This window comes from Wasmannia auropunctata, unplaced genomic scaffold (assembly GCF_000956235.1).
Source record: "Wasmannia auropunctata unplaced genomic scaffold, wasmannia.A_1.0 LD336030.1, whole genome shotgun sequence".
In the NCBI taxonomy this organism is placed as follows: Eukaryota; Metazoa; Arthropoda; class Insecta; order Hymenoptera; family Formicidae; genus Wasmannia; species Wasmannia auropunctata.
The window spans coordinates 36909-46125 of NW_012026860.1; the positions used below are offsets into that span (position 1 = coordinate 36909).

At 37.7% G+C, this 9217-nt stretch overlaps 1 protein-coding gene across 3 annotated transcripts; it reads right to left on the bottom strand.

Moving 5' to 3' along the window:
* Positions 1-2249: 2249 nt before the first annotated feature.
* On the bottom strand, positions 2250-8702 carry LOC105452494 (WD repeat-containing protein 44). Of its 3 annotated transcripts, none has more exons than XM_011693632.1 (7): positions 8332-8702; positions 7504-7654; positions 7089-7230; positions 6592-7001; positions 6365-6499; positions 5736-6026; positions 2250-5645 (listed from the first exon to the last, which is right to left on the bottom strand). In XM_011693632.1, the coding sequence occupies exons 1-7, from the start codon at positions 8397-8399 to the stop codon at positions 3909-3911; spliced, it is 2934 nt and encodes a 977-aa protein (XP_011691934.1). In that variant the 5' UTR covers positions 8400-8702; the 3' UTR covers positions 2250-3908. The 3 variants fall into 3 exon arrangements, with proteins under 3 accessions (XP_011691934.1, XP_011691935.1, XP_011691933.1); XM_011693633.1 differs by having other exon boundaries at positions 6592-6719; positions 6846-7230; XM_011693631.1 differs by having other exon boundaries at positions 6592-7230.
* Positions 8703-9217: the final 515 nt, after the last annotated feature.

The following is a 9217-nucleotide window of genomic DNA, read 5'->3' on the forward strand; positions in this document are numbered from 1 at the left end:
ATGTTGTCGTGTGCCAAAGCGCAAACGTTACAAATCATTTTTGGCGCTGTTAAAAATTTTTAAGTGGCACTAGGGGTAGTTTATTGGTCGTAAGGGTGCCTTCCGACGCTCCAATTCAATCGGTTTTTTCTCACCCGCTTTTGGCATGCATATGATGTCACGTGTCAAACCGCAATTACTGCTACAAAAATTATTTTTGGCACCGTTAGAATATTTTGAGTGACTTTAAGGGTAGTTTATTGGCTTTCAGGTGTATTCCGAGAGCGCAATTTTAAGGTGAAAATTATGACGATTTTTCAATTATTGACCAACTTCCAGTTCCAGAAATGCATCGGCCGCGTTTGAAAAGTGTCCAAAAAATCTAAACATTTAATTTAATTTATACCTACATTAGTTAGTGAATTAAAAATGGGAGCATTCTTACAAGATCAAAATTATTACGATATAATGAAATTTAACAAATATCCGGCTTCAGATAAGCAGCGTTTGAAAAATGCTCCATAAATTTTTACATTTTATATACTTATCAATTAGTGAATTGAAAATCGTATCGCGCTTCCAAGGTCAAAATTATGATGATTTTGTAAAAATTCGACCATCATTTGACTCCGTAAGTGTAGTGGACGCGTTTGAATAATGCTCCATAAATTTATACATTTTGTATACTTATCAATTAGTGAATTAAAAATGGAGGCGCGCTTCCTATGTCAATATCATGACAAATTTGTTATAATTGACGCATCTCCAGCTCCGGAAATGCAGTGATCGCGTTTGAATAAGCGCCAAAAACACTTGTACATTTTATTAATTATTGAATTAAGAATGGGAGCAGCGCGCTACTGTGTTGAAAATTATGGCGATTTTGTGAAAATTGACCAACATTCGGCTCCGGAAATTCAGCTGCCGCATTTGAAAAATGCTCAAAAGAACCAATACATTTTGTTATTATACCTACATTGATTAGTGAATTAAAAATGCAGGGAGTGCGCTTCAAAGATGAAATTTATGACAATTTTGTGAACATTGACGAATATCCGGCCCCGGAAATGCAGCGGCACGCGTTTGAATAAGCGTCAAAAACACCTGTACGTTTTATATTAATTAGTGAATTGAAAATGGGATCAGCACGCTATCGCGTTGAAAATTATGACGATTTTATTAAAATTGATGAACATTCGGAAATGCAAAACGGCGTTAAAATGAGCGCCAAAAACCTTTATAATTTATTAACAATTTTATTAATTAGAGAATAGCCCCGGAACATGGTCGTTTAAATAAGCGCGAAAAGTTTGACAATTTTATTAATTAATAAAGATGGTCTCGAGATCCGAAACGTGATCGTTTAAATAAAATCCCGTTGGTCATTTTATTGTCACTTTAAGCCTGTTTCTTGAAACTTAGAATTATTTATAAAGGCAATGTCATTGAAGTTTTCCTGCATATACTTTAGTTGATGGTTTCAACGATTTTTTATTAAAATAAAAATATTTTTGGTTTAGGTTCTTATGTCCATGAATTTACCAATTGTCGTTTATCCAATCAAAATTTTTTTATCAATTAATTTTCGAGTTCTTTCTATTACTGTTGGAATAATACACTACCGACATTGGTACATGTTTATATATATTTATATATTCATATGTGTTTACCTTTCTGCAAATCGATACATTTCTCCAAATGTCGAATATAATATTTAATAATATAAATTACTAAAAAAATGGGGAAAAACAAAACTGGAAAAAAAGGAACGAGGACATTGACGTCGAATACAATTAAAGTAACAGAAAATAAATTGCATTTATCTAAAGTAAAATATGAAGAAAAAGAATAAACATAAATTAGAATATGCTTTGTGTTATGCTTTATAGCATTGGCTTATATAATATTAACTCTTATCCGATAATCTTTGATGATTTTTTCCTTATTTTTTTTAACGAATTTCTCTTGGATATTTTCATATTGACAATACAACAATATCGATACACTATTATATATATTTACAATTGCGTTTACATAAAATAATTACAATTCTTCCCTGCGTATGTACATACATGTAATCGCGATACAATTTAAACGTATTTTACACTAGGTATATGTAAAACTCGTATTGGCTCGTTGCTGCAAATCTTAATCATTTTACAATTGTAGCAATCTTGCTCCGATTCAAGTATTTCGACGTCTTCATTTTTATGAACGTTTCCAAATTAACATATAGCTATACATTGTGAGAGAAAGAAAAAAGATTAGTGTACGTCGCGTATAATGTAATCTCATTGTCATACAGAATTCCGAAACTGTTCTTCATACAACACACGAGCGCGCACACACACACACACACCACACACAAACACGTTCTTATAATTGACAAAATTTAAAAGTACAAGTTTTGCATTGATATTAACCCAATGTAACATAATCTTCTACATTAAACTCTGAATTAGAATATCGTAGGCATATTACAATTTCTACAGAAAATATCAACGAGGGATGAACTACATATTTATAACAGTCGTGGACAATGAGATTGCAACACTTTTTTTTCAGTTAATTTACGAATGCACAAACATGTTATATATAATTAAAATAATACTGTACCAAATGTCAATACTAACATCAAATTATATCATTTATTTATATTATTTGAGAAACTTTATTAGAAAGTTAAAAACCACGCGTTCATAAAACTCACTAAAAAAAAAAAGTATCGCAACCTCATTGTTCACGAGTGTACGCTTAATCATGAAAACTAACATATATGTTGTGCTTGTGTGTGTATGTGTGTGTGTGTGTGTGTGTGTAACGCAATGTTTAACTGTAACGCGTCTCATATACGTACGTGTTACTAAAATTCCACAACAAAAAATACGACGTTTAATTACGTTTTTTAAATATAGGACGTTCGTAGAAAAAAACCATGATATACATACGTCAGCTTTCAAATATCTGATATTGTCTTCGATGTGTTACACTATCTTACACCTATTATGTTCAAGAAGGACGCATTTTAGAAAGCATTAGGATTTTGCGAAAATTCGATTCGATATTTGTAAAAATTAACAATTCCTATTTAACGTCTCACTATTAGTAAATAATGAAAATCTTTTATAAGAGCTGCGAATCTGACGTATAACAAATAAAACATGCTATTCGAATATTTTTCCATCCTCTGTATACTCTTTTATACTTTATTTTCACCAAGGTGCTCTAATCTTCTCTGTGTCTTAATTGTACGTGCAGTCGGTACAGTATAGAACAATTCCGTCCTCATTGACGCGATTTATCACTATCATTTTACAACATAATTTTGATAAATCTCTCTTGTAAGATATTAATAACTATATTTTGTTTTCTTTGTAACAGTGGACCAGCACCGTCGAATCGTGATGAGAAGAAAGTAAAAGAAAAAACTCTTTTCACATCCGTTGGCAAACAAAATATTCAAAAAATATGAAAATGAACAAAATTTGTTTTATCTGACGCAATAAAACTTTCAATGGAATTTACATTTCAGTATCCCCTGCATTAGAGCGTATTACGTTTAGAATTGACAGATTGATCGATTGTGATTAAACTTAAACATTTAAGCACGATTTCAAGAAAAAAAGCTTTGTCATTAATATATGTATATTATCGCTTAAAACTATTTACGCACACGCAAGTGCGCGCGCGCGCGCGCGCGCGCACGAAGATAAAACAGTGCTTGTACTTGGCGTAAAAATACCGTTAAAAAAAAGTTTGTATACAATTCTGGTATTTCTCGATCGAGAAGAGACGAGCCCATAGCGAAATTTGCAGTAGGCGAAATTTAAGAGGCAAGAGCGTAATTTGCACGCGACGATACGCTCGTACTATATACGTTATTTTCTCGATTAATACGATTGCCCCGTAGATTCGTAGATAATATTACGTTACGCGAGTGCAGATGCCGGTAGGGAACTGTGCTTCGGTTTCGTCTTGTTTAAGAAAACCTTTATACACCCATTGAAATCGGCGCTCACGAGAACGTGGCCTCCGCAACCTTTAGTGCGTTGCTCAACGACAGGATCAACGGGAATCACACCCATGTTGGAACTATCCACGCCTTTCGGCTCCTCCTTACTCTCCCATTGTTCTCTCGCTTCGATTTGCTTGATAATACTATCTGGATTCGGTGCGAATACGGCACACGTTACTACGGCATTGTGCGCCTTTATGCCTTCCCAGAAATCATTTCGATCCCTACGAACGCTAGAAAATTTGGAATAATCGTGATGAGTTTTCCAAATATAAATGCACTGGTTTTCAGAACCGCTAACTATATATTGTCCGTCTGGGCTAAAACTTGCTTTAATTTGACTACTGACATTAACGTATCCCTTATATTTGCAAGACAGGTTCAAGTCTCTCAGATCGTACAGACGAATGCGACTGTCGTTTGACGTAACCAATATCTTGTCTTCCCCCGGCATTGGCTCGATTCCACTGATCTTGCGACCGGTAGAATTTTTCCCTCTTGTCGATCGGACGTGTATTTGGGTATGGTATTTCAACTGATCGGTATTGTAAAATATGCAACGACCGTCATACGAGCCTACAACCGCGAATTTTCCGTTTTGACAAAAATTCGCCGCGGTAATCAACTTTGTTTGCCCGTCCACTTCGTTCCATACCGCAACCTTTTTATCGGGAATATTCCATAAGCGTAATTTGCCATCCAGCGATCCTGAGAGAAAGTATCGGTCGTCCCGCGGATGAAATACTATGGCGGTGACAAAGTCGATGTGCTGAAAGCAACATAAGCATTCCTTGCGAGATATATGCCAAAGCCGTACAGTTTTGTCCATCGATGAAGATAATACGAAGTAGTTTTTAGACCAGGAGACGTCGAGCAGATCCGAGGTATGACCGGTATATGTGCAAAATGGCTTTGGCATAAACGGGCTTTTTGTTCCTTCTATCTCGCTGAAGGCACTAGCTACGACGTTAGGATCTTCCATGGATTGCTGCGAGACTAACGATTCTTGCGACGGAGTAGGACTGACTTTCTCTGCGTTATACTTTGTTCGCATGTCCTGAAAATACGTGAAGGCGTCTCGTAGAACCCAAATCCTTAAAACGCGATCTTGTCCCGCAGTGGCCAACAGTCGGCCGCAGGCTGAAAATTTCATGCACCAAACGGGTCCTATGTGTTCGCCGCTAAGATCTTGAACGTGCTGCAGACAACTGAATTCGTACGGACCTTTGTGGCTGTTTGATGCCTTTAATTTTATGTACTGTTGTTCACCAGGATAGACTTCGTCTACTATGTCCATAACATCCTCCTTGTGTCTCGCGTGCGATACTTCTTGCGCGATCGATTTAGCTTTGTCCATTGTCTTTTTTACAGTCGAGCCTAGGAATCGTTTCAACTTTTGTGTTCGCTTACGAACTCTGTCTACCGATACATCTTCGTCTGGGGGTATACTAGACATTTTACTGTCCACACTTTCCTCATCGCTCTCTTTCTCCTTCTCAAGACTAGAATTGCTTATGTATTTAGATTTAGTGAGTCTCATAATATGTAATGACAACGGATTGATACATTGCGGTAATTTATCTTCTGCTATACTTAATGGCACCTGTTCCCCCGTATCTAAATTCGTTACAGGCACTTGTTCCAAGATTTCCTGCAAGAATATATAAAACGTTTGAAAATATTGCCTTAATCCTTAATATACTGAATATATCTACGTTTAAGATATAATCAATCGACGAACCATATCGGTAAGACGCTTGCCAGAATCAGTCCTAGTCCTTACAAACATATTTAATTGCTTGACCAAATCTTGATCACCAGCAGATTTACGTCTTTCTTTGGAACCTTGTGGACTCATGCCTGAAAGCTTATGCGGACCTAGAGAATAACGGCCGATACTATTGCTTGATGCTGATCCTAATGGACTACTGCTGGACTTTTCGTTCGATCGACTAAGCAATTCTGCTTTCATTCTTTCTACCCTTTCTAATTCCTCGGTAGACGGACCTTCTGCTTTCAATTTGTCCTCATCCTACAAAGAAAACATACGTACATACTACATATATACACACACACACACACACACACACACGCGCGCGCGCGCGCACGCGCGCGCGTATATACTATATAAAAGTGCATGTGTATGCGCGTGATGTGTAAAAATCTAGAATATCTAGATTTAAAAAATACATTATAAGCAAATTTTTAATGAAAAAACACTCAACGAAATTATTTTCTTCTCTACAAACAGAAGATGGATGAGAAGGGCAGAGGAGGGCTTGGTCGAGAGCGGGGAGGGGAGGGGGGCAGAGGAAAAGATGAGGAGAGCGGAGAGAACGCAAAAGCAAGAGCGAGAGTGAGAGTATTTACTTGCGGCTTGACGACATATTGGCCTTTCGTCGCGGATCGGATATCAAGAGAATGCTCGAATTCTCTAGTTATCGATTCTATAGTACTTGCTGGACTCGGAAGTGGTGACGCGGGAACAAGTGCCTCTGCAGCGGGCTGAAATTAATTGCATAGAATAAATTACATCTGCATACATACTGCATAAATATTACTAGCCCGCGCTAAAAGATAATCATAATGAATCTTACAGCGAGATCACTCGATGTATTTGTCTTGATTTTCTTTTTACGACGCGGTGGAGCAATGGGTACACCAGACATCGCAACATCTTCTACTGATTTTCCATTATTCTTTGTACTAGCGATGACATCAGGTTCTTGAAGCATAATAGTCTTGTCACTTTGCGAGTGAGAAGCATAATTGGATCTACTACCGTTAACAGAGGATTCCTGTAGGATATCCCCTGATAACGTAAGGACGCTGGAAGACTGGGACACCTTACCAGAGGTTGTGTCCTCATCTTTGCTCGGAATACTAGCAATGGAGGACATCTGACTCTCGCGGGTAAGGGCGGCAGGAGGAGGACACTGGGATATACCAGATACAAGTACGCCAGAAGCGTTATCTGCGACTCCCGCCAGAATTCGGCCCACTCGCCCTAAAGAGGTCATACTTTGTAAGCTAAGAGTGTCATGCTCTATAATTCTGAATGGATGGGTCGTTTTCGAAGGAGTAGGATAAACACCCTCGATGGAAGATGTCTGGCTATCCGGAGGAGAACTGTTAATCGGAATATCATCATCTTCCGTTTGCATGCGTTGCCGAAGTTCACGAAATCTTCTTCTACCTACAATTTTATCTGCAGTGGATTCTCTACTATCCTCGTCCTAAAATACATTTTATATTAAAATTTGCTCTCTTGTTCCAAGTGCTCTCGTAAAACATGTGTTTAATGTGTAAAATATCATAAAGCTATATGAAGATGCAGTCCAAATGTGTCTCAAATAAATTTCAAAACATTTTCAATTTCAACAAGTAGTAAGCAATATACCTAAAAATTAGCAACTTTCCAGTTCCCAATTATTCTAAAAAGTTCAATACCTGCACTCAGATATATGTATATTGAAACATTTACATAGTATTACAATTATGATACTTACAAGTTTTTCTTTCGTTTGTCCACAGTCTGTGGCTGTCATGCAACTCTTTGGTTCGGTAGGTTTTACGAAAACATGATCTTCCTGTTTGCAAATTTCTAGCGTTTTATTAGCATGACCTTCAGCACTGATAGACTCACGCTGTTTAACTTTTCTACACAAAAACAAAAGAAAACAAATATAATTAATTGTAAATTATTTTTGTAAGTGTATTTTAGTGTGTTTAAGTGCAAACTTTATATCATTTAATGTAGCAAAATAGCTGCATTCCTCACAGCTGTGCATAACAAATCTATAGAAATAAAGTAAAAGACAATTGGATAACAAATGCAATATATTGACTATTTTGTACAAATATTTTTACAAGTAGATCATGTCGGCTTTTTTTAACTGTGCTGTATACAACTTTAAATGTCTCGATTTTGAGGACGATTTGAGTTGTCTGATTCGAGAAAATCCTTGTTATCAATATATATGTACACGTAAGTATCTATGTATATGCAAAAGCGAGAAGCATGCGACATTGAAAAAATATAAGTATGTATATAAAAAATGAAACAAAATGTGACAAGTCATATGTCCACACGATGCTCGTGCGCGCGCGGAGTGCTGACTCCTGCATAATATGTACACGATTCATCTTGGAATAATCGCGCGCAATTAAAACACGATCGATCAGACAACATCAGATCAGACACGAAAGTACATGCGATGAATCATCTATTTGCAATGAGAATACGCGAGAGAGATGCGAGCCATTCAAGCTATCAATATTTGCAATTTATGACATAATCGTGCGGCGGAGATCAAATATGGAGAAGCGACAATTACCGCGACGCGCGATGAAACGAGTCGTCCTCCGCGTCGAAAAACTCCTCGGAATCGCTGCTGCCCGACATCGTCGTCCGCAGAGAATAATACGCGAAAACTGCTTCGTCCTTGCATTGGAATCGCCGACACACATCACGCGCGTCGCTGAGCCGCAAACGAGAGGAGCGGGACTTGATAAGAGCAATCGCGTAAACTGCACGGAGTGCAGTTCATGTTGCGAGTTGCGACCTGACTTGCTTGACCTGCACAGCTTCTTGCAGCTTCAGTGAGCTTCAGCGCGACAGTTACACACCAGCAGGTTATATACACCAGGTTACAGTTGCCCGCAAACGCCCTCGAGCGGAGCGCAAGCTGCGCAAGCACCCACGACCCACGAGTGCCAATATCATATTGGCAAATGGCAATATGTATGTTATATACAATACCACTAGTCAAGTAGACAACTAGTGCACACTGCACACTGCACGGTGCATCTAGAGTCCCTAGATTATCAAAGAAGCGCGACTGGCGTATCATTGGAGATTGAGATTAAGATTGAGATTGAAGTTCAGCCAATGAGAACACAGCAGACTAAGATTGAGATTGGAGTTTGGAAATTAGAATTCCGTCTATTTTTCAATCTTCAATCTCAATCTTAGCCAATGGCTTGACGACTTTTTGGTCACGTGATAATTACTGACATTTTTACCGAGAATGATAAAGCAGATAAAGGTTAAAGCCGGTATCAGACTACGCATTGGAGATTGAGATTAAGATTGAGATTAAGATTGAAATTGAAGATTGTACAATCACATTACAGATTGTGATCTGCATTGCAATTGACAATATTGCTGCGTTCAGCAAACAAAGCAGCTTGGTTTATATACATAAGATCGGAAGAGCACAC

Excerpts from the sequence above, each read along its gene's own strand:
- LOC105452494 (XM_011693631.1), bottom strand. The coding sequence starts at position 8,399 with ATGTCGGGCAGCAGCGATTCCGAGGAGTTTTTCGACGCGGAGGACGAC. Across the intron at positions 7,655-8,331 it reads TCGTTTCATCGCGCGTCGCG|AAAAGTTAAACAGCGTGAGT; the intron begins GTAATTGTCGCT and ends GTTTTTGTGTAG. Across the intron at positions 5,646-5,735 it reads GCAAGCGTCTTACCGATATG|GAAATCTTGGAACAAGTGCC; the intron begins GTTCGTCGATTG and ends ATATTCTTGCAG.